Source organism: Orycteropus afer, unplaced genomic scaffold, assembly GCF_000298275.1.
Source record: "Orycteropus afer afer isolate SDZICR_OR568_19922 unplaced genomic scaffold, OryAfe1.0 scaffold00475, whole genome shotgun sequence".
Taxonomy (NCBI): Eukaryota; Metazoa; Chordata; class Mammalia; order Tubulidentata; family Orycteropodidae; genus Orycteropus; species Orycteropus afer.
This window is the reverse complement of record NW_006922062.1, coordinates 1,744,258-1,769,158: the sequence shown is the minus strand read 5'-3', so window position 1 is coordinate 1,769,158 and position 24,901 is coordinate 1,744,258. Positions and strand designations below refer to the sequence as shown.

General features: G+C 42.2%; 1 protein-coding gene across 1 annotated transcript in view; it reads right to left on the bottom strand.

The window, feature by feature from the left end:
• Window positions 1-22,734: 22,734 nt before the first annotated feature.
• ADGRA3 (adhesion G protein-coupled receptor A3) overlaps window positions 22,735-24,901 on the bottom strand; it is a 204,825-nt gene continuing 202,658 nt past the window's right edge. Inside the window, exons 18-19 of the mRNA XM_007954828.2 lie at window positions 24,532-24,627; window positions 22,735-23,977 (exon numbers count right to left, since the gene is read on the bottom strand). Coding sequence (XP_007953019.1) covers window positions 22,735-23,977; window positions 24,532-24,627 — 1,339 coding nt within the window. The remainder of the gene's footprint in view (window positions 23,978-24,531; window positions 24,628-24,901) is intronic.

Here is a 24,901-nt window from a genome sequence, read left to right as displayed (position 1 = left end):
TAGTCAATCTGATTCCTTTGTACTCCATCTGGTGAAGTCCATATGTATAGCCACCATTTGTGTTGTTCAAAAAGGTATTTGCAATGAATAAATTGTTCATCTTGCAAAATTCTATCATGTGATCTCCAGCATCATTTCTACCATCAAGGCCATATTTTCCAACTACCAGTGATTCTTCTTTGTTTCCAACTTTTGCATCCTGATCACCAGTGATGATTAACACATCTTGATTGCATGTGTGGTCAATTTCAGACTGGAGAAATTGGTAAAAATTTTTATTTCCTCATCTTTGGCTTTGGTGGTTGGTGTGTAAATTTGAATAATACTAGTATTAACTGGTCTTCCTTGCAGGCATATAGATATTATCCTATGACTGACAGCATTGTAGTTTAGGACAGATGTTGATACATACTTTGTGATAATGAATACCACACCATTCTTCTTCCATTTGTCATTCCCAACAGAGTAGATCATATGATTGTCTGATTCAAAATGGCCAAAATCAGTCTATTTCAGCTCACTAATGCCTAGGATATCAATCTTTATGCAATCAATTTCATACAATGGAATAAATAATATGCAACAACAAACAATAATGACATCTCTGTGAAACATCTCACAACATGGATGGATCTGGAGGACAGTATGAGTGAAATTAGTCAATCACAAAAGGACAAATATTGTATGAGACCACCACTATTATAAAAATCAAGAAAAGTTTTACATATAGAAAGAAATATTCTTTGATTGTTACCTGAGAAGGGAGGAGGAGAGAGGGAGATTAGTAACCAGTTAATAGACATATGTCAATTTTGGTGACAGGAAAGGCAATGAACAATATGGGGAAAGTCAGCAAAAATTAACCAAGGCAATGAAGGACACTGAGAGTTATGCAAGAAGAAGATAACTGAAAAATAGTTGCAGCAGTATACTGACAGGGAACTTCCAGAAATGCAAGCTGGATTCAGAAGGGGACATGGATGAGGAATAACACTGCTGATGTCATATGGAACTTGGCTGAAAACAAAGATTATCAGAAAGATATTTACCTGTGTTTTATTGACTATACAAAGGCATTTAACTCTGTGGATCCTAACAAATTATGGATAACATTGTAAAGAATGGAAATTCCAGAACACTTAATTGTGCTCATAAGGAACCTGTACATAGACCAAGAGGCTGTGGTTTGAATAAGGGAATTATCCATTGTGTAAAATCAGAAAGTGAAAAGGGTTGTATCCTTTCACCATAGTTATTCAATCTGTATGTTGAGCAAATAATCCAAGATATTGGACCACATGAAGAAGAATGTAGCATCAACATCGCAGGAAGACTCATTAATAACCTGTGATATGCAGATGACACAACCTTACTTGCTGAAAATGCTGATGACTTGAAATAATTATTGATGAAGGTGAAAGACTACAGTTTTTAGTATGGGTTACAACTCAACATAAAAAAAATAAATAAATCCTTGCAACTGGACCAATAAACAATATCACAATAAATGGAGAAAAGATTGAAGTTGTCAGGGATTCCATTTTACTTGGATACACAACCAACATACACGGTGGGAGCAGTCAAGAAATCAGACATAGTATTGCACTGGGCAAATCTATAGCAAAAGATCTCTTTAAAGTGCTAAGAAGCAAAGATGTCACTTTGAAGACTAAGGTGTGTCTAACTGTGTTAGACTGGGTTCTGTAGAGAAGCAAAACAGGTAAAGCTTATATACAGAGAGAGAGAAAGAGAAATTTATCTTAGGAAAATGGCTTACACACTTATTGAAGCTGGCAAATCCCAAGTTCTTGGATCAAATGTCAAGGTGGAGTCTTTTCCAGACTCATGCAGCAGCAGGGGTGGACAAGCTCAAGGTTGACAGGCATTACACTGGCTGTTGATTCCAACGAATGACAAATCCAAGATCTCCGGGCCCAATGGTGGATTGTTCAGTCACAGAGAATTATAGGCAGTACAACAGAATCCTGATCCACAGAAGAGTGTCTCTTTTCCCAGGATGTCCACAAATATATTAGGAGCAGGCCACACCCTTAGGGAAATTCCCTTTCAATGGATTGGCTGCACAAAACATATACATCTGATCGCATCACTGGAACAACCCACATCACAATTGCTTAAACCACACAGAATTGTGGTCCAGCCAAGATGACACACAGCTCCAACTATCACAGTCCACCCCTTGTCAACTTGGCAGCTGTTGTACACATCTTCTTAAACATATATAATATCTAAATAAGGACAATTATAAAGTCATATTTGTGCCTAACATGATACACTAACACAAGTACAACTGAAATGCATTAACCTTTTTCACATTTCACAATTCATAGCAGAAGGAAACAAAAATATTTGATGCACATAAACAATGAAGAAATATAACAATCATAGTCCTTGTTTCTGCAACTAGTCATGTGGTCATAGCTGATATTCAGAACTGCCTTCTTCCATCACCCATTCTGTATTTCCCTTGCCCTCAACATGCATCTCAGCTAGTCATGGCTCTTTGCCTGGTGGGGTAACCCAAACCTTCATTCCTGAAGGGTCTGGGCCATTAGCATCATATCAGAATTGGGTTGCTGTAATTCTCCATTGACTTTAATCACAGGGCATGGTAGTACTAAGAAACGTCCTGAAGAATCTCCTGTATTCCATACATGTTCTTCTTTACCTCCATTATGCAATGTCAATCCAATTTCCCCTTGGTAATCAGGATCTATCACACCAGATAGTACAGTAATGCCCTTCTTTGTCTGGTGATCCAGAAGCATGTGGAAGCCAAAATGGCCAGGTGGGATTCTTAATTTCCAGTTAAATGCAATCAATATTGTGTCTCAAGGTTGGAATGTTCCTCCTTTTGGGATTAAGATCTCCAGACTTGCAGAGCATAGGGTAGCAGGGACAGGAAGCAAAAATTTTTTGAGGGGGTCACTAGGGGTAATAGTGAATGGTACCACTCCCATTTCCACCCCTTGGTTTCTAGACCCGTGAATCCTGGCTATTGGAGAAACAGCATATATTGAACACTGGTTTAGAGCACATACAGCCTCCTGGAGAACATTGCCCCAACCCTTCAAGGTATTGCCACCTAGATAGTGTCATAACTGTGTTGTCAGAAGGCCATTCCATCATTCTATCAAGCCAGCTGCTTCAGGATGACGGGGAACATGGTAAGACCAGTGAATTCCATGAGCATAAGCCCACTGCAGCACTTTATTTGCTGTGAAGTGAGTCCTTTGATCTGAAGCAATACTGTATAGAATACCATGATTGTGGATAACGCATTCTGTAAGTCCACAGATGGTAGTTTTGGCAGAAGCATTGCTTGCAGGGAAGGTAGATCCATATCCAGAATAAGTATCTATTCCAGTAAGAACAAAATGCTTTCCTTTCTTTGATGGAAGCAGTCCAATGTAATCTGCCACCACATTGCTGGCTGATCACCCTAAGGAATGGTTCCATATTATGGACTCAGTATTGGTCTCTGCTACTGGCAAATTGAGCACTCAGCAGTGGCAGTAGCCTAATCAGCCTTGGTAAGTGGGAGTCCATGTTGCTGAGCCCAGGCATAACCTCCATCCCTGCCACCATGGCCATTTTGTTCATGAGCCCATTAAGCAATGACAGGAGTAGCTGGGGAAAAAAGATGGATGATTTCCACTGAACGTGTCATCCTATCCACCTGATTGTTTAAGTCTTCCCCTGCCGAGGTCACCTTTTGGTGGGCATTCACATGAGACACAAATATCTTTACTCCTTTGGCCCAGTCAGACAGATCTATCCACAAACCTGTTCCCCATACATCCTTGTCACCAATTTTCCATTCATGCTCTTTCCAAGTCTGAGACCATCCGGCCAAGCCATTAGCCACAGCTCACGAATCCGTATATAATCACACATCTAGCCATTTCTTACTCCATGCAAAGTGAGCATACATATGCATGGCTTGAAGTTCTGCCCATTGGGAGGATTTCCCTTCACCACTGTCTTTCATGGAAGACCCAGAAAGGGGCTTCAGTGCCACTCCTGTCCACTTTCGAGTGATGCTTGCATATCACGCAGAACCATCTGTAAACCAGGCACGAGTTTTCTCTTCCTCAGTCAACTGATCATAAGGAACCCCCCATGAGGCCATAGGTGCAGACTGGAAGAGGGAAGGTAATGTGACTGGAGTGGAAACCATAGGCATTTGGGCTACTTCCTCATGCAACTTACTTGTGCCTTCAGGTCCTGCTCAAGCCCGATCTTTGATATACCACTTCCATTTAATGATGGAGTGCTGCTGTGCACATTCAACTTTATGACTCTGTGGGTCAGACAACACCCAGTTCATGATGGGCAGCTCAGGCCTCATGGTGACTTGGTGGCTCATGGTTAAGCATTCAGTTTCTACTAAAGCCCAGTAATAAGCCAAAAGCTGTTTCTCAAAAGGAGAGTAGTTATCCACAGAGGATGGCAGGGCTTTGCTCCAAAACTCCAAGGGTCTGCGTTGCAATTCACCGATAGGGTACCTGCCAAAGACTCCAAATAGTATCTCTATCTACTACAGACACTTCAAGCACCATTGCCTCAGCCGGATCATATGGCCCAAGTGGCACAGCAGCCTGCACAGTAGCCTGATCCTGTTGCAGAGCCTTCTGTTGTTCTGGGCCCCACTCAAAACTAGCAGCTTTCCAAGTCACTTGATAAATAGGCCACAGCAACACACCCAAATGAGGGATATGTTGCCTCCAAAATCCAAAGAGACCCACCAGATGTTGTGCCTCCTTTTTAGTTGTGGGGGAAGCCAGATACAGTAACTTATCCTTCACTTCAGTAGGAGTATCTTAACATGCCCCACACCATTGGACCCCTAGAAATTTCATTGAGTAGAAGGTGCCTGAATTTTTGTTGGGTTAATTTCCCAACCTCTAGCACACATATGTCTCACCAATAAGTCTACAGTCATTGATACTTCTTCCTTACTAGGTCCAATCAGCATAATGGCATCGATATAATGGACCGGGGTGATGTCTTGTGAAGAGAAAGGCAATTAAGATCCCTACGGACTAAATTATGACATAGTGCCAGGGAGTTGATAAACCCCTGAGGAAGGACTGTGAAAGTATACTGTTGGCCTTGCCAGCTGAAGGCAAACTGCTTCTGATGGTCTTTTGAAATTGGTATTGAGAAAAAGGCATTGGCCAGATCAATAGCTGCATACCAAGTACCACGAGATGTACTAATTTGCTCAAGCAATGAAACCACATCAGGAACAGCAGCTGCAATTGGAGTCACCACCTGATTAAGTTTACGATAATCTACTGTCATTCTCCAAGATCCATCTGTTTTTTGCACAGGCCAAATAGGTAAATTAAATGGGGATGTGGTGGGAATCACCACCACTGCATCCTTCAAGTCCTTGATGGTGGCAATAATCTCTGAAACCCCTCCAGGAATGTGGTATTGCTTTTGGTTTACTATTTTTGTAGGTAGAGGCAGTTCTAATGGCTTCCACTTGACTTTTCCTACCATAATAACCCTTATTCCACATGTCAGGACCCAATGTGGGAATTCTGCTAATTGCTCAATATATCCATTCCAATTATGCATTTGGACCTAGGGAAATCACTACAGGATGGGTTCAGGGACACACTGGACCCACTGTGAGACACACCTAAGTTAAGACTCCATCAATAACTTGACCTCCACATGCCCCCACTCTGACTGGTGGGCCACAGTGATGCTTTGGGTCTCCTGGAATTACTGTCAATTCAGAGCCTCAGTGTCCAGTAATCCCTGAAAAGTCTGATTATTTCCTTTTCCCCAATGAACAGTCACTCTTGTAAAAGGCCTCAGATCCCTTTGGGGAAGGCTGGGAGAAAGATTGACATTATAGATTTTTGGTAATGTAGTGGGGTCCTTCATCAAGGGGACCCAGCCTCCCCTTCATTCAAGGGGTTGTGGGTATGTAAACTGACTCAAGTCTGGGAATTGATTGAGAGGCTGTGACTCTATATTCTGGCGATTCAATCTAGGCTGCTGTTCACATGACCTAGAAATATTCTTACTATACAGATCAAGTAAATATTTCATAGGTTTGCCATGTATTTCACTACTAGGAACACCATGTGCAAGTAGCCAATGCCATAATTCCACGAGTCACATTATTCTGCTTACTGTTCTGACTCTGCTGTCCATTATGGTAACCATGCCCACCTTGCCTTTGTCGATTAACTGCTGCCACTTGGCTCCTACTACCACGGAGTCCAATCAGCCCCATTGTAGTTAAGTGTCTTGGTTGAACTAGGGCAGTTCTCACTGTCAAATCCAGCTTACATAAAATAGCAATCACAGCAGTCTTCAAGGATGCTGGAGCTCCCTTCACAAACTTATTCCTCACCTACTGGTGAAAGGCATGTCTTCTGGACTCTCCATTTCTGGCCCTAGGGGTCTAATCTGATAAATCCATTCTAACAGGCCAATGTCCCTAAGCCTCTGGATACCTTCTTCTACATTATACCAAGGCAGGTCTGGTACTTCAACTTGACTTAAGGTAGGCCACTGCATAATCCATGCTTCAGTAAGCCAACCAAATAAACCATTAAATCCTTTCCTAACCTCTGGAGCTGAGCTGGAACACCAAATGAAGAATCCATACTTTGTGGGCCTAAATCAATAAACTCAGACTGATCCAATCTTACATTCCTTGCACCGTTATTCCACACCCTCAGTAGCCATTCCCATACATATTCTCCAGGTTTCTGTCTGTACATGTTAGCAAAATCAAGTTGGTCTTTTCAGGTGTAGCATACTACCTCCTCAGTTACACTTTGTATGGATTGGCTGCATACTTTGTATTTCATTTTTTGAGGCTCGCTTGGTCTTAACTTTAGTTATAGGTCTAGCAGCAACAATAGGTGGTTGGGGCAGTTCCTGAGAATATTCAGCAATGTCTTCCATGGCCTCTGTTTCAGGCAATGCACAGCAGGAACAGTCGGGCTAATCCCATCAATGTGAGGTGGAGGGGATGATGGTTTTACAGTAATCCCTTCAGAGGTGAGGGATTCAACAGAATCTACAGGCTCCGTATCCTGATCTTCCTGACTATCTGCCCATGGGTCCCCATTCCAGGTTTCAGGATCCCATTTTTTCCCAATCAATGCCCTCACTTTAACTTCAGACAACATTCTGGGTTGGCAATTTAATTGGGATTGTAATTCAGCCACCTTTACAATAAGACTCTGGGTTTGGTTTTCAGCAGTATCAGCTCTGTTACTAGAAGAAATAAGGCTTTCTTTCAGAGCACAACTGGAAACATTGAGGTCTTTTATGTGGTGCGTAAGCTGTGACTCAGCAGCCCTGAACTCATCTCGCTCTGTCACCACTTTGTCTAATATAAGTAGGACCAACCAACCAGCTTCCTTATACTCCTCATGCTGACAAAATTGCAAAAAAGTATCAAATATGCAATCACCCAGAGCCTCACTTCTCAAAAGTACTTGATCTATTGGTGGTGCTATTTTGCAAATTAATGTTGCCACCTCATGCCATGGATTAGCAGGGCCCACTTTACTAACAGAGGCAGGGTCACCAGTGCCTTTATGATTAATCAAATTGGAGAACCAATTTAGGAAGCCCATCCTTATGATTTTGTGTCTCTAGAACCACCCCACTCTCAGTACCAAATGTGTTAGATGGGGTTCTCTAGAGAAACAAAACCAGTAAATCTTATATACAGAGAGAGAGAAAGAGAAATTTATCTTAGGAAAATGGCTCACACACTTAGAGAAGCTGGCAAGTTCCAAGTTCTTGGATCAAACGTCAAGCTGGAGGCTTTTTCTGACTTACACAGCTGCAGGGGCTGATGAGCTCAAGGTTGGCAGGCAGTATACTGGCTGTTGACTCCAATAAATGACAAATCCAAGATCTCCAGGCCCAATGTTAGATTGTTTGGTCATGGACAGTTGTAGGCAGCACAACAGAATCCCGATCCACAGAAGAGTGTCTCTTTTCCCAGGATGTCCATAAATATAGTGGAAGCAGGCCACACCCCTAAGGAAACTCTCTTTCAATGGGTTGGCTGCACAAAACATATACATTTGATCCCATCATTGGAACAACTCACATCACAATTGCTTAAACCACACAGAATTGTGGTCCAGCCAAGTTGACACACAGCTCCAACTATCATACTAACCCAAGCTATGGTATTTTCAATTGTCTCACATGCATGTCAAAGCTGGATAATGAATAAGGAAGACCAAAGAAGAATTGATGCCTTTGAATTACGGTGTTGGCAAAGAATTCTGAAAATACCATGGACATTGTTAGAAGAACTAACAAAGCTATCCTCCAAGAAATGCTGCCAGGATGCTCCTTGAAAGTGAGAATGACCAGACTTCATCTCTCCCACTTTGGTCATGTTGTTTGAAGAGACCATTCCTGGAGAAAGTATCATGCTTGGTAAAGTAGAGGGTCAGGAAAAAAGAGAAGACCCTCAACAAAGTGGATTAACACAGTGCTACAACAATGGGCTCAAGTATAGCAAGAATTGTGAGGATGGTATATTACTGTGCAATGTTTGGTTCTGTTGTACACAGGGTCACTATGAGTCAGAGCCAACTCAATGGCACCTAACAACAACATCTTGGTAAATAGTAAGGAGCTCTGGTGATGTAGTGGTTAAGGCATTTTACTGCTAACCATAATGTCAGTGGTTCAAACTCATCAAACATTCTGAGGAAGAAAGATGAGATAGTCTGCTTCCAGAAAAGAGTTATAGCCTTGAAAACCTAATGGGGTCACCATGAGTCAGAATCAACTTGATGACAATGAGTTTGGTTTTGAGTGTGGTAAATACTATAACATTTACAATCCTGCCACAACAGTAATAACAATAATTTGTGAGTAGATACATAAGCATATATGTATGCTAAATAGATGTGAGAGGTCATTCAGGACTACACCTGTGTTCATATATGGGTATGGTGTGGAGTTTTCTACATACACGTTTGTATATGCTGCATGTATATTCATATATTCATATTCATATATCGTCTATATATTCATATATATAGAACTGAGCACATACAGCATGTAGCTATGTTCTTAAACATAACCAAACACTTTGCAGGACTAAGCTCCTGGACTTGCAGACTGAGGACCATGATCTAGTGAGACAGCTAATCAATTGGCACAAACAGTACACAAAGACAGTATTTTACATCCTAGCTTGACCACTAGTGTCTGGGGTCTTAAAAGCTCACAAGTGGCCATCTAAAATACAACTACTGGTCTCTTCCCACTTGGAGCAAAAGACAGTCAAGAAAACCAAAGACTCAAGGAAGCAGTTAGTTCAAACGACTAACAGCCCACGTGAACCACCACCTCCTCTAGTCTGAGGCCAGAAGTATATAGTGCTCTGCTACCACTACTGGCCATTCTGAGCAGGAATATGATAGAAGGTCCCAGTTAGAATAGGAGAAAAATGTAGAAACTCAAGTTCATAGAAAAGAACAGACTTTCCGATGTGGGAGAGACTGGAGGAAGCCCCAACACTATTACCCTGATTCTGATGTGGAACTGAAGCCACTCCCAGAGGCTACGTCTCAACCAAATAATAGACTGACTTATGACATAAATAATAGCATCCGTGAAAAAGTGTTCCTTAGAACAATCAACCACATAAGATCCAAAGGGCAACATTTGCCTAAAAACAAAGATGAGAAAGCAGGAAAGAGCAGAGAAACTGGATGAATGGAAACAGGGAACTCAGAGATTGCAACCAATGTCACGGTATGATTTGTGTACTCGTTATTAAATAGAAAACAAATTTTCTGTGTAAACTTTCACTTCAATCACAATAAAGTGTTCAAAGTAGACAAAGCAAATCAGGCATGGAGAAGCAAGCAGAGATGGGGGAAGACAGATGCCATGCGTGCCACAAGCGATCTCCAAGGAAACAGGAGCTGTGAAGAAAACAAGGCCCTTCCTTCAGAGGCAACTGGGAGAGAAAGTCTTCCTTGAAAGCTAGTGCCCTGAATTTGGACTTCTAATTGTGAGAAAATAAAGTTCTGTTAAAGCCACCCACATGTGATATTCCTGTTACAGTCACACTGGATAAATAAGACAGACTCCAATCCACGATGCCTCAGTTTCACAGAACACTTTCCAGTCTCCCCATGGGAATGACCCCACTAGGTGTGAGGTAAAGAAGGTCCTATTCGCCACCCTTTCCCCCAAGGATGGCAACAACTGCTCTACAAAAGTCCCTCCCCTTATACCCTTGGTTTGTTGGACAGATCAAGGGTTGTGGACCAGTTTCTTTTACATTTCTTTTGTAATATTTGCTTGTGAGGCTTTGACTCCACTTAGTGCCCTGTTATTCAACTGGAACTGAGGCAGTATGCTATCCTAGCATCCAGTACATAACATGTCCCAGAAAGTAAAATAAGAAATTAGAAATAAATCTTCACAAATTACTGAATTCTTAAAATACCTCCTCTATTTCTTGATAGAATAAATATATTTGATGAATCAAAAGCAATTTCAATATTCAAAGGTGAATATTAAGTGAATAACAGTCTATAGAGCATAAAAATATTCTGGGGAGGATATTTTTGATTTTCAGTCACACTTACACCGATCCTTCTTGAATTAGGAACTATCACTCAACCAATCATCTGTTTGTAAGAAAAAGAATAAATTTAGTTGGAGTGCAAACCTCACCTGCAAAATATTAACCACTATATATGATGTTGGCATACTCTATTTTGTCTAAAGAAATGTATTTTTCATCCTTAAGCCTCCCCATAGTAGTACAATAGTTTTAATCATTTATAAAATTCACAAAATGATGATCTAGATTAGATGCACTTTACAAATTACACTCCCGATCAGACCATCCTCCGCCCAAACCTTTTTACTGGAATGACTTACCATAGTTGCCTTTCTTGCATCCCTCCCTCTCATCTCTCGTCTGCGTGGATGCAGCAAGAGTCACCATTTCCATGCAGTACTATCACAGGGTCATGGTTATTACTCCAAGAATGGGCACATGACCAAGCCAAGATAAGCAGTCTTTTCTGGTGCTTATCTTTTATCCACATTATTAGACATTTTCACTCAAATGAAAGAGTGGATGAGATTGTTTAAATAAAGATGGAACTCTAGCCCATGACTGCCATATCTGGGCTGTTTCTTCCATTAAACATAGGAGACTAGGCACTTTGGAGAACACCCAGAATAATGAGACAGAGTTTCAGCCAAATAGTTTGAACTCTAATTGGAGGCAGGTAACAGAAATGACCTGTAGCTTAAATGAAAACAGGGAGTAGGGGCAGATTTAATGAACGAGGGTGTGTCAGAGAACCCACTAGTAAGGTTGCAGCTATACTTCAAGAACTACCTGACACCAGTCACTGGAGTTTTTTGGTGGACTCTGTTTCTTTTCCTTTTTTTTAATTCTTGTTGTTGTTATTTTGAAGAATATATACAGCAAAATACACACTAATTAAACCATTTCTACAATTGTACAAGGAGCTCTGGTAGCATAGTGCCTAAGGCACTTGACTGCTAACCAGAAGGCTGGTGGTTCAAACCCACCAGCCACTCCTCGGAAGGAAGGTTGGGCAATCCTACTTCTGTAGTGATACTGCCTCGGAAACCCAAGGAGGGGTCGCTATGAGTCGGGGCTGACTCTATGGCATATAACAACAACAACAACACAATTGTACAATTCATATAATTGAGTGGCATGGATTACATCTTCCACTTGGGCAACCATTCTCACATGCCTTTTCTGAGTTGTTCTTCGTTCGTTAACAAAACTCAATGCCCACTAAGGTTCCTATCTCATCTTTCCAGCTACTTTCAATTTGGTCTCATATAGTTCTTAAAAGGGGATAACGCTCATGGCCAATCTTTTTTTTTTTACTAGTTAAGCTAAAATATTATTTGGTTTTAAGAAGACTTCAGGGGTATTTTTGGTTTAAAGTTTAAAGATTATCTCAAGGCAATAGTTTCCAGGAGTCTGTTTCTGGTCTTTGCTCCTTCTGCTTCCCAGAATCACTCTCTCTGGCTGCAGAATAGATCACTGCCAAATGTTTGTAAGTTACAAGTGAGCCACTAGAAAAGACTGCTTATCTTGGCTTGGGTCATGTGCCCATTCTTGGAGTAATTAACCATGACCTTGTGATAGTACTGCAAGGAAATGGTGACTCTTGCTGCATCCACGCAGATGAGGGATGAGAGGGAGGGATGCAAGAAAGGCAACTATGGCAAGTCATTCCAGTAAAAAGGTTTGGGTGGAGGATGAACTGATTGGGGGTGTAATTTCTAATGCTGAATACCTAAACAAGACTGACTACCTCTAGGCACATAAGTCTTCTGGGCCTTGGTTAAGAGTCTGTCCAGCATCATATTATACTTTCAGCCCCAGGAGTAGTCCCTAGGAAGATCACTTTTCATGTTACCATCTCTCATTGACACAACCACACTATGCATACAGTAGAGCCCTTGAGTACAGCACACAGTTAAAGTGCCCCCCTGCTCATCAAAAGGCAGGAGGTTCAAGATCACCCAGAAGTGCCTCAAAAGAAAGGCCTGATGGTCTTCTTCCAAAAAATCAGCCACTGAAAACCCCATGAAGCACAGTTCTAATCTGATACACATGGGATCACCATAACTCAGACTCTACTCCACAGCAACTGGCTTTATTGAACATTTATTTGTTGGTTGTTGTTGTTGTTGTTATGTGCCATCGAGTCAGCCCTGACTCATAGCAACCCCTCCTTGGGTTTCCGAGGCAGTATCACTACGGAAGTAGGATTGCCCAACCTTCCTTCCAAGGAGTGGCTGGTGGGTTTGAACCGCCAGCCTTCTGGTTAGCAGTCAAGTGCCTTAGCCACTACTCATTTCTCTTGGCTATATACTCAGGTTACAGGATATAGTTATTCAGAGTGGTTAAATCACTGCCATCAGCAATGTATGAGAACTCTAGGGACTCCACACCCTCACCAGGATTAGCTGCTCTGGCAGAAGTAGTTGTTAGGTGCCACTGATTTGGTTCCAACTCCTAACGACCCTATGTACTACAGGTGAAACACTGCCTGGTCCTGGTCATCCTCACATTCATTGCTATATTTGAACCCATTGTTACAGCCGCTGCATTAATCCATCCCATTAGTGGACTCCAGTTTTTCCCTGACCAGCCACTTTACCAAGCATCATGCTCTCCTGCAAGGATGCCTCTATACCATGTCCAAAGTACATAAAGCAACATCTTACCATCATCCCTTCTAAGGAGTACTCTAGTTGTACTTCCAAGATAGATTTGTTCATTTTTCTGGCAGTCCATGGTATATTCAGTATTCTTCACCGACCTCATAATTCAAATGCATCAGTTCTCTAGTTCGGTCTTCCTTATTCATTGTCCAGCTTTCACATGCATATGAGGCGACTGAAAACTTGTAAGGCAATGAATAACAGCAGTAGAGGTAGAGTGGCTTTAATTTGCATTTCCCTGATGGTTAATGATTATGTGTGCCTTTTCATATGCTTATTGGCCATTTGGATATTCTCTGTTAAGTGCCAGTTCAAGAATTTTTAAAAATGAGTTGTCATTTTTTCTTATACAAGGGCTTTGTCAAATATATGTATTGCAATTATTTCCAGTATGTGGCTTAATTCTTTATTCTTTTAATGTTGTATTTTTTTCATAGAAGTTATTCATTTTAATGACGTTCAGCTTATCAATCTTTTCTTTTACGGTCAAAGCAACCTCTGGAGTATGAACCTGTGTGGGAACAGGAGCTTGGAGAGCAACATGAGGCACCTGTAGAGCAATGTCCACTCCACGAGGGGAGCAGGCTTCCAAACCCAGGCGGGACGAGCTCGCCATGAATCCGTTTCTATCTGCTGTCTGAGAGTATTAAACAGCTTTCACTTTGCCAACCATGTGTTTCATGAGTGCAACTCAAGGAGACTGCATGGATGTACACTCATGATGGCATTAACCCTCCTGGCTGGGTTCCTCATTCTGGTTGTCTTGTGGCTCTTTAGGATCTTGCACTGCCTTTGAGGCAACCTGCTTGAGCAGTGCATTTGGCAACCATGGCAGGTATGGAGGGTTTTTGTGGTCTTTCTGGCCAACTAAAGAACTTGATTCTTAATAGCCTTATAGGAACAAGACAGGAAGTCTTAATGCCTAAACAGGAAGTTGCAGCCAAGGTCATCACTAAAGCTGAGTCCCGCAGAGACTACATTCACAGAAATCCACCCACGTTAAGGAGTAAAAGGGAAAATTCTCAGTTATGACCTGAGTTCTGGAGTGTCTTCATTGGAATTTTAACCAGATGAGTTTGGGTTTAAATTTTCACTGCCTGCATTCTAATTAAAAGGGGCTCTGATGGCGTAGTGGATAAGGCACTTGATTGCTAACTGGAAGGTCAGCGGTTCAAACCCACCAGCTGCTCTGCAGAAGGAAGACTTCCATAAAGATTTACAGCCTTGGAACCTGAATGGGGGTCGCTATGAATCAGAAACAACTTGATAGCAGTAAGTTGTTTTTTTTTTTTTTTTGCATAATAATTGCTGTGATGTTGACTCTAATTGATGATGAACTATGATCATTAAAATGGATACAGTATTTCCATATACATTCCTGACTTCTTTTGAAAGATACATTATTATTTGCAAAAGTTGACCATCCATATGACTTGTAAACTATTTTGAAACCTGGTATTTTTGTTTGGAAGCCATAATGGATCAGTGGTTCAAAGTAAGATTTTAAAGTGTAGAGATGAGTAGGTAGGGATAAACCTCAACATTATTTATTCATGAAACTGTCACCTTTCCTACCTGGACACATAACTACATTTTCCAGCTGCCTTTGCAGAGTTCTGAACAATGGTCTATGGGTGGAAATGGCACATGCCACCTCTATGGCTGATCCAGAAACGCCTCAAAGGGGCTATCCTCCAATCTGTGAGGAACGACTTAGAGGAGGGTGGTGGTGTTGCTGTGAGGTGCCACTGAGTCGGCTCCGACTCACAGCGACCCTATATACAAGAGAACGAAACACTGCCCAGTTGTCCTATGCCTGCCTCACAGTCCTTGCTATACTTGAGCCCATCATTGCAGGCACTGTGCCAATCCATCTCATTGAGGGCCTTCCCCTTTTTCTCTGACCCTCCACTTTATCAAGCATGATATCCTTCTCCAAGTACATGACCAAAGTAGGTGAGATAAAGTCTGGCCATTCTTGCTTCCAAGGAGCATTCCGGCTGCAATTCTTTCAGCAGAGGTTTCAGCAGAACTTCCAGACTAAGACTTGGAAGAAGGAAGGGGCCATCTACTTCTCAAAGAACTGACCAGAGAAAACCTTAGGAATAAGGGAGGGTACAACCACAAAATAGCAGAGGTTTTGGGGAGGAGAGCCCCTAGAAAAGCCAAGAGGAGAGATTCGTGCCAGAGTGAGAGACTTTCATTGTGTTAAGCCCCTGAAAATGTCACATAGTTTTTTAAACAGTAGATAGCTCACCCATAATCAACATGATAGTTCCCAAATGGTACTTAATAAAGCAGCAGAAATAACCAATTATGGACACCAACTATTCGGTCTAAAGCAAAGATGAGATAAAGGGGCAGGGAAACCAGCTCAGTGGATGTGGAACCACGATGCAATTAGAGAATGTTGCCACCTTGTGAAAAACTAACTGTTCTGGTTCCTTAGTGCCACTGACAGGAATACACACACATGGGATGGCTTAAACAAACAGGAGTTTACTCTTACAATTTGGAGGTCTTAAGTCCAAGTGTAAAGTGCCAGGCTCTAGGGGCTGGGTGAAAGCCCCTCAACCTTGGGGTCCAGCTCTGCCTCCTGCTCTCAGCCCCCTGGAGCTAGAGGCATTTCTTCACTCAGACAGCTGCTGAGGCTGAGAAGCCCCAAGGTTGACAAGTAAACAGGCACAGTCCTGATGTTACCAAACCACATGGCAGGCCATTAACTTAAGTCCACTGTAAGTTCCAAAGTCGGCAGAGCATGGCAGGCTGCTGAGCAACGACACTGCTACAAGCAGGGTCCAAGCGTGCCACAGGCTAGAGACCGTTCCTAAGGCATCTCCTTAAATACAGTAAGCAGACCACCTTCCCAAAGGCAGGTACTCAGCTGCTTGTGGTAGATCCCACCATGGAGCTGATTGCCAGTCTCATTATGGGGAATAACTACCACCAGCTGCCCAGCCACTCAACCAGGCCCAGCCAAGTTGACACACAAACATAACTACCATAGTAACTAATGTCACTGAACAATGTGCATAAAATTGTCAAATTGGGACTGATAAATTGGTATTTTTTACTCCATTTTATAAAAACGACATTGATAAAAGACTCTGTTTGGCACTGGAGACCCTTGCTTACATAAGGAATATCTTCTTGGACACAATCTTCAATCTGTGAGTTGGTACACATGACCAGACACAGCTTTGCAAGCAATCGTATCTTGCATATATATATTTGTTCATTTGAACAAACTAAGTTTATCTGTACACACAAACCTTCGTCAGTATTATATCCCAAGATGCAGTGGACATAGTAATTGCAAAACAAAGATGTGATTAACTGGAATCTCTAACTGAGAACAACCCAGTTAGGCATTCATCTGAGACTCCTCTGACACTATTTTGAACTTTTTGAAGATTTTTGGAAAATACTTGATAAAAGTTCACCAGTGTCTTCCCAATCCAATGGTAGCAGCAGATGTGAATTAAACACTCTCTTTGTTCTTCCCCAATTTTGTACCCATAGCACCCTTAGAACAACAATGCTTGCTTCAAACAGCTTGAGACAAAAGCATGTTGAACAGACTAGTCTGTCAAGTTTTCACCAGGAATGAATTCTAAGCATTCAACTCTATGAGAGGCGGCCACGTGCTTTGTCTCTGATTACAAAAAAAAAAACCTCACTACCATCGAATCGATTCCGACCCATAGTGACCCACCTTGTTTCCAAGGAGGTAAATCTTTGCGTGTGTGTGTGAGAGATTTGGGTGAAAACCACAAAATTACAGAGCAAATTCACTTTCCATACAGATTCCATACAAATTCACTTTCACATACACTTTGTTTCATGACATTGACTGCAATTCACCACAATGCAACAGCTCCCTCCCACTTCCTCCCAACAGTTGCCTATTCCCTCTATCCATCCCTCTATGCACCCCTGCCCCCTGCGCTATCTCCCCGTACAAAAACAGCCCTTCTTTCTCCCATGATTGTTCTCTCCAAGGAGTATATTTACCTCAGGTAAATATTCAACTCCTATGCCTGTCTTTTGCTTGGCTGGAAGCCACAGGTGTGGGTTCAGATCCACACTTGAAGGGTAGCTAGGGGCCATAGTCCAGGTGGTTCCACCAGGCTCTATCAGACCAAGGGGGTAAATCTTTATGGAAGTAGATTGCCCAGTCTTCCTTCAGAAGAATGGCTGGTGGATTTGAACCGCCAACCTTATGGTTAGCAGTCAAATGCCTTAAGTACAATGCCACCAGAATGCCTTTCGACTCTGAATACAGGGGCTTCTAAACACCATGGTCCCACAGATTCACCCTCAGTACCCACAGCTAAGCCACTGACAACCCCAGTGAAAGGAGACTGAAAAGAAGCTATGAGCAAAGACTGCCTGGGGCTTCATCTCAGAGCTAGTATACCATGGAGGGTAGGAAGACCAAGACTAATCTGCCTGCAGTGACTAGGGTAATATCTACAAAGCAATAGTTAGACGAGTCCTCCACATACTGTGTGACCGTCAATCAACTGTCTCCTAGATCCCCAAATCATCACTGGCCAGGAGCTTCCCTCAGCCAATATAAGATCTGGTTCTAGACTTGGGTCCCTAGATGAATTGAGAGGAAGATTCTAGACAGTTAATATGCACATTATAAAAAACAAAACCTTCCTATTGATTGCAATCTCTTCTTTGTCTAAATCAAGCCACATGCATTCAGAGATCTTCAGTACTGATGGGTCATAAACAGTTCCAATTTCTCAAGTTTATTTATAGAAATAAATCTATTGGACTTACTAATATTTAATGTAAAAAAAGTGAGCTGATCCATATAATAGCAATAAATATAAATGTAAAAATGTGGCTAATTTAGTTAAAGTGACATATGAATGACTCCAGTTGGGAAAATATAATCTAAAGTAATTGTAAGTAATCAAATCATATTTCAGATAAGAGCTTTGGACCAACTATTGAAATAATTAAGTGATTCTAGGAATATGAAAAGCAGAATGAATATTTATTTTAAATTTTGGATTGCTGTTTTATGCAGCACTTCCCTTGATGATTTAATAATTGTGTCTGATGCTTTCACTTTTTCACTTTGTCATAATGATCTCAACTGTCAGATCGAAAAAAAATAGGTCCGAATATCAAACATTGTTCTTTCCCCATGAATCCAATCTAAACCTCAGCTTCTGTACAAACATTCCTGTCTGTTACGAGATTGTTGTTGTTGGCTGCCATCATGTAGACCCTGGGCTCATGGCAATCCCACGCACAAAAGAATTCAATGCTGCCTGGTTTGGGGCCATCCCATGAGTAGATGTGGATGGGACTGTTGTGACCCCAAGGGCTTGCACTGGCTGATTTTCATAAGTTGATCAGCAGGCCTTTCTTAGAAGTCTGTTGTCAAAGAAGCAAGGAGGTCACATCTTCTGACCTCCTCTAACCCCACAAGAGGAGGACAGAACCACCATCAGTAGCCCAAGGCCTATTCCTGCAAGGCCAGACATGCTGCCTCCCTCCAGCCCTTTCATCAGCCTTGACACCAACTATTCCTCCTGCAGTACCCACCACCTCCCTGCTGGGTTCAATAATTCGCTGCAGTGGCCACACAGAACTCACAGATTATGGGATTTATTAGGGAAGCACCAGACTACAATTCAAGTTCAGAAATGCAGTCCGTCTCTTGCAGATGGTTGTCTCACTTAGCAGCCGGCAGTCCCAATAGCACATCGTTCTGTCAGTGGTGCGTGTGTCTCTCTCTCTCTGAGTAGTGCATGTCTCTCGGGTCTTTCTCAGCAGTGCAAGTCTCTCACTTCTCTCTCTCAGCAGCATGTGTCTCTCATGTCTCTTAGGAGCACATTTCTCTATGTCTTTCTCAGGCGGTAGTCAGAGAGACTCCTTCTGCCTCTAGGAGGGCTCCTTTTGAGCCTGGCAGAGTGGCCAAACTAAGCAATCCCACTATCAGAATTCTGTACACCTGAGAGAGAGAGAGAACTTCCCTGAAGATCGCTTCATGCCACTCCCACCAGAAATACCCCAGGTGCATAACTTTAACAATCAGGAGCTACTCAGTTGCTCACAGCAAATTCCACCGTGGAGTTTACAAAGACTTACAGCTAGAATAGCCACACTATGTAATTTAATACACCACATCTGTCTTAGTCTGGAAGCTGTGACAAAACCTGTTCAGCATCATAGTGACACAAGTGCACATGATGAGCACTGGCCAGGAATCAAACACAGGTCCCTCGCATGGAAGGTGAGAATTGTATCACTGAACCACCACTGCCACATTATATTTTTTCAGATTTAGAAATCAGTTGCTACGTATTAATGACATGAAATAGTAATAAAGACTTACATAGGTGTATATACTCACAAAATATACTCACAAAAATACCCATGCACAACCCTGATTTCTAATTGTTATGTAAAAATAGGGCCACATATACTTACTAGGTTTCTCAATCCAGTTATGTATAGTGTAATACAGAGTATAATGAAGTAACTAAAAAAATAAAACACAATTTTCATGGGATAACAGAATAATCAACTGTGTTGCTTTTAGTAGAATCAAACTCCAAAAACTCTAAACTCAGTGTCTTAGAATCACTTCCGACACATAGCCGACACCCATTGGGTTTCAAAGGCAGTAAATCTTTATGGAAATGGACTGCCCCATATTCGTTCTGCAGAGCAGGTGGTGGGTTTGAACTTCAACCTTCTGGTTAGCAGTCAAGTGCCTTAGGCACTGCACCACCAGAGCTCCTTTTTAGTAGAATATAACCACCTATATACCTCCTCTTCAAAAATCAAACACCACCACCAGGATGTGAATGAAGTACGAAAACATCACAGATCATAAATGCTATGCAGTGCATGAGCGAAGTGCCTTGCCAGAAGTGAGAAGACGTGATGTGAAGCCCAGTGGCCCTGGTATCAACAAACATGGTCCAAGTCCAGGATATGGCATAATCACCTGGGGATGTTCAGCAAGTCACAGATTCTTTGGGCCTCAGTTGCCAAAGATTTTAAAAGAGAAAATGAATGAAAAAAAGGAATGTCCTCAGAAAGACTATGATTCTGTGGAAAAAGGAGAAAACTCAACCAGCAACAAACCATTAATCATAAATGACAAAGATGGGGAGGGTGTTCCCTTCTGCGCCCAAACATCAAGCTTCACTTCAATCAAATGCTAAGCACAGAATCATCACTCATCACTTCTGTATGGCACATGATGGAACCTCTCATATTTCCAGTAGGGTCTTCCTTTGTTTCAAATATTTTGCTTATTTTCCAGTTAATTTTTTTCTAGACTCCTGTTCTTTCTGTCACCTATGGAAAGCTGTGCTTGAGTTAATAAATGCTTACTGAATGGTCAGGAAGTGGCGGTAGGAAGAAGAGAAGGAACAAAATTCTCTACCTAGGGTTGACCAGTGGGTCAGAGAAACAGGTCAAAGACGGGATACTGTATGTCAGAATAACATGGCAAAATAAAAACAGTAATAAGGAAATAAGAATTCTCATTCCATTTCATACTAGCTTATCTCCTGTCATTTCTAAATATCATCCCTCACATGTATATCAACTTACCAGGAGACACAACACTAGGCAGCATTATTAACCCACTGCCATCAAGTCAATCCAAACTCACAGCAACACTCTAAGACAGAGCAGAACTGCCCCATAGGGTGTCCAAGGCTGTAAATCTTTACAAAAGCACACTGCCTCATCTTTCTCCTGCAGAGCAGCTGATGGTTTCAAACCGCCAATCTTTTTTTATTGTCAGCAGACAAATACTCTAACCACTATGCCACTAGAATTCCTTATCAGGCAGTATTATGTAAATTTTAAAAAAAAAGCCCAACCAGTTGTCTTTGAGTCAATTCTGAATCACAGCAACCCTAAGCATGTCAGAAAATGGCACTCAGTAGGCATTTCAAGGCTGTGACCTGTCAGAAGCAGCCAGACCTGTCTTCTGAGATGCCTCTGGGTGGATTCAAACTACCAACGTTTTGGTTAGCAGTCGTGCACTTAACTGTGTCACCCAGGGATCCCTGTGCTCTGTATACAAATGGCATATTTATCTGTTTGGTTTGCCTTGCTCTCACCACCGAAAAGAACATCTCTAAAACTATCACCTCGCAACATGTTGACAAAGTATATCAGTTTTATTATTCCAAAGCAAATAACTTCTAATACAGAAACCCAATGAAAGGTGGACATTCACACTCTAAAGGTGACCTGGTGGTCTCTGTGAATTGCTAAGTAAGCAGTATCTCTCAGATTTTAAGGTTTACCAAGCTCAACTGCTGGACTCTTCTACCATTTCTTCAATATCTACTTTTGAATCTGCTCTCTGATATGGCAACCTGTTAGACAGCTGCTGAAAACAGAACTAAGCCGTGTCTCACCTATCAGAGAGAAAGGAATGCCTAGAGGATGCAAGGCCAACCCAATCTTATCTGCAGGACAGTTTTGAAACAGGTGTCAGGGGGTTTCTGGACTGGAGATGGGTGAAGACGCAGATAGTAGGGGCATCAGCAAGCTCAACAAACAATTACAAGTTTTGGATCAGAGCTATTTTTACACTACAGAATGAAATTTAAATACCAGATCTTTACCAAGAACCTAAATGGAACTTTTGAAGAAAATCAATCAAACAAAATCAATACTGAAGACTCCAGAATGAATGACTGTGAGTCCTCCATGGAAGCTCTTCAGCCACACTCAAGAATAATGGACATGCTGGACTAAGAACAACAACAATAAAGAAAACCAAACCCAAACATAAATCACGAAAAGGCAACTGTTAATAGGATTCCTAGGATTAAAATTTGATGACCAAAGCAAATGCAGTTTAGGAAAAGTTTCTGTGGTACGAACCACTCTCAAAAAACACGAATTCTGTGAAGTCTTTTTAAAAACTGGTAGCTTTTAACACTATATTGAGAATAAAACACACCCATCCAATAAACCTTTGTTTTATATGCCAAAATCAGTGGAGTCAACTGTGTAAAATAAATAACTGATTTACATATAATTCTCATGAAAATATCCCTATATATAAACTTCCTTAAAATACTTACATTGTAAAATATAAAACTCTAAGATTGACACAATGACAAACACCTATTTATTATATTAAATACAAGTCTGAAACATTAAGTAGGTATTATAGGCTCTAAGAAACTACATTCAGATTCCCAAAATGACCTGGTTGGTGTTTTGACAACTAAAGTAATGCTTTCAAAGAATTTTTTAGAAATTATAGAAAAGCAACATTTTGGGGATATAAAATAAGTAAAATCCAAAACTTAGAAGTTTATTCAAAATTCTTTTGAATCCCTAAGGTGGCTGTAAACAGTTTGCTTTTAGAAGTTCATAGCTTAAAGGAATGTGACTATCACAGTTTATATGAATTTCTATCAAGGAAGTCCACCAACGCTACACAGTAGTTTCATGTTTCCATAACCCAGTCCTAACATTGCCAGTGCTGTCCGTACTGAGCAAGGGTCCATCCTGCCCGTTGTTTTTAAGTGGTCCATTCTGAATGGCCAAGTTGAGGCCATAACATTTCTGCTGACTTTCAAGTTCAACTACCATTGGCTTCCTCACTGCATCTTTTTTACTACTCGTTGACATGGGCTTTTCAAAATTTCTGCTGCTTTTGGGAAGGGTGCTACCAGCATCACTGCTATCTTGTTGGGGTGGGTTGTACTGTCTCTCCCTGTAGGCCAAATAGGCTCTTCGACTTCTTGAATGTCCTTCGTTACTGCCTGGCCGACTTTTGGGCAGGCCATTCTGCACACTTCCTTCCACACTTGTTGGGACGTCATAGGCATATTCCCTTAAGACTGTAAGTCGGCTGGCCCTGTGTCCTTTACTTCTGTTTTTATGATGGCGACTGGGGTGCACGTTTGTTCGGAACTGAACTTCTAAAGGTGCCACGTGCATCTTTATATCATTGTCCATCGAGTGCTCGGTCAGGCTGTTATCGAGCTGCGGTACAGAGTTCAACGGCAGAGAATTGGTGTGACACTGAGCTGCAGCAGCCTGCAAATTAGTTAATTTGCAGCCTTGGGAGGAATTTTTGAAGCTTGATGCACTTCTGTTGGTGCAGGAAGATTCTGCACTGCTGTTGGTGCACTTAGGAGCCTCTCCGTTCGTCCCGCTGGAGCTGGGAGGCTGGGCGTTGACTTGCACTGAATACGAGCCCCTTCCTGGGCAGCAAGTCATGATCCAGGCAAGCCTAACATCCTCCCGATTGATACAATGGTGAACCATGATGAACGCACTGAAGCTTAAGCATGTGGCTCCAAAAAAGAAGCTAAACACCAAGTCCAAAGGATAATACAAAGAAACAGCCAAGGCCCCGAACATCCACAGAGCAGCGTAGAAGAGCAAAGTGAGGCTGGCCCCCAACAGCTGAGAATGAAAAGTGTGCTCGTTTTCCAACACGGACGCAGAGATCAGTGACAAGGACATGGAATCCTGGTGCATCACTTCACCGCTCTCGTTGCCTGCCAATCTCTGCTGCTCCTCAGTGGGCTCCTTCAGCTCGTATTTACGTTCAGGGTGTCGTTTCAACTGGACAAATATGCTCAGAAAGTACATGCAGTTTACAAATGTGATGAAGCTGGCAGGTCCATAGAAGGCTCCCAAGGAAGGTTCCCATGCCATCCAGCAACTAGGAAAGAAAATGGAGGACCAGCTCAGTGGCTACGTATTCCAACAAACTAGCTAATAAGTCCCAATAAGCCTTGCAGTAGTTGTTGCCGTGTGTGCTGTTGAGTCCGTTCTGACCAGGAGTGACCCCCGTGACAGAGCAGAAGTGCTCCAGTGGGTTTTCAAGGAGGTGATCTTTATGAGAGAGCAGGCCACCAGACTTGTCTCAAGGAGACGTGGGTGGGTCTGAGGCACTGACCTTTCAATGAGCAGCCAAATGTTTAAACCACTGTGCCATCAGGGCTCCATGCAACAAACCCTGAAGATGTTGCCACTGAGTCAATTCTAACTCATAGAAACCTGACAGGACAGAGTAGAACTGCCCCATAGGGTTTCCAAGACTATAAATCTCTACCTAAGTGACTGCCACATCTTTCTCCCACAGAGCAGCTGGTGGGTTCCAACCAGATCTTTTGGTTAGCAGCCGAGAGTTTTAACCACTGCACCACCAGGCCTGTGAAATACTTAGGAGGGAAAGCAAGTGAGTTGGGTACACAGAGAATACAGGATACTCACTAGGGCGCATTGGGCCGGCTGCCGTAATTCTTGATGTTTGCAGCTGCTGTTATGCCACACACTATGACAGGGATGCCACCACCAATCAGGTAAAACCTACAAGAAGGAAGAGGAAGAATGAGTCACCGCAACAATTTTTCAGTGTGTGTATCACAGTATCCCAGATACGGAGATATCTAGTGCCTAAGGCACTTGACTGCTAACCAGAAGGCTGGTGGTTCAAACCCACCAGCCACTCCTCAGAAGGAAGGCTGGGCAATCTACTTCCACAGTGACACAGCTTTGGAAACCCAAGGAGGGGTCACTATGAGTCAGGTCCCGCTTGATGGCACACAACAGCATCATCACAGTATCTCAGTGTTTTGTTTTG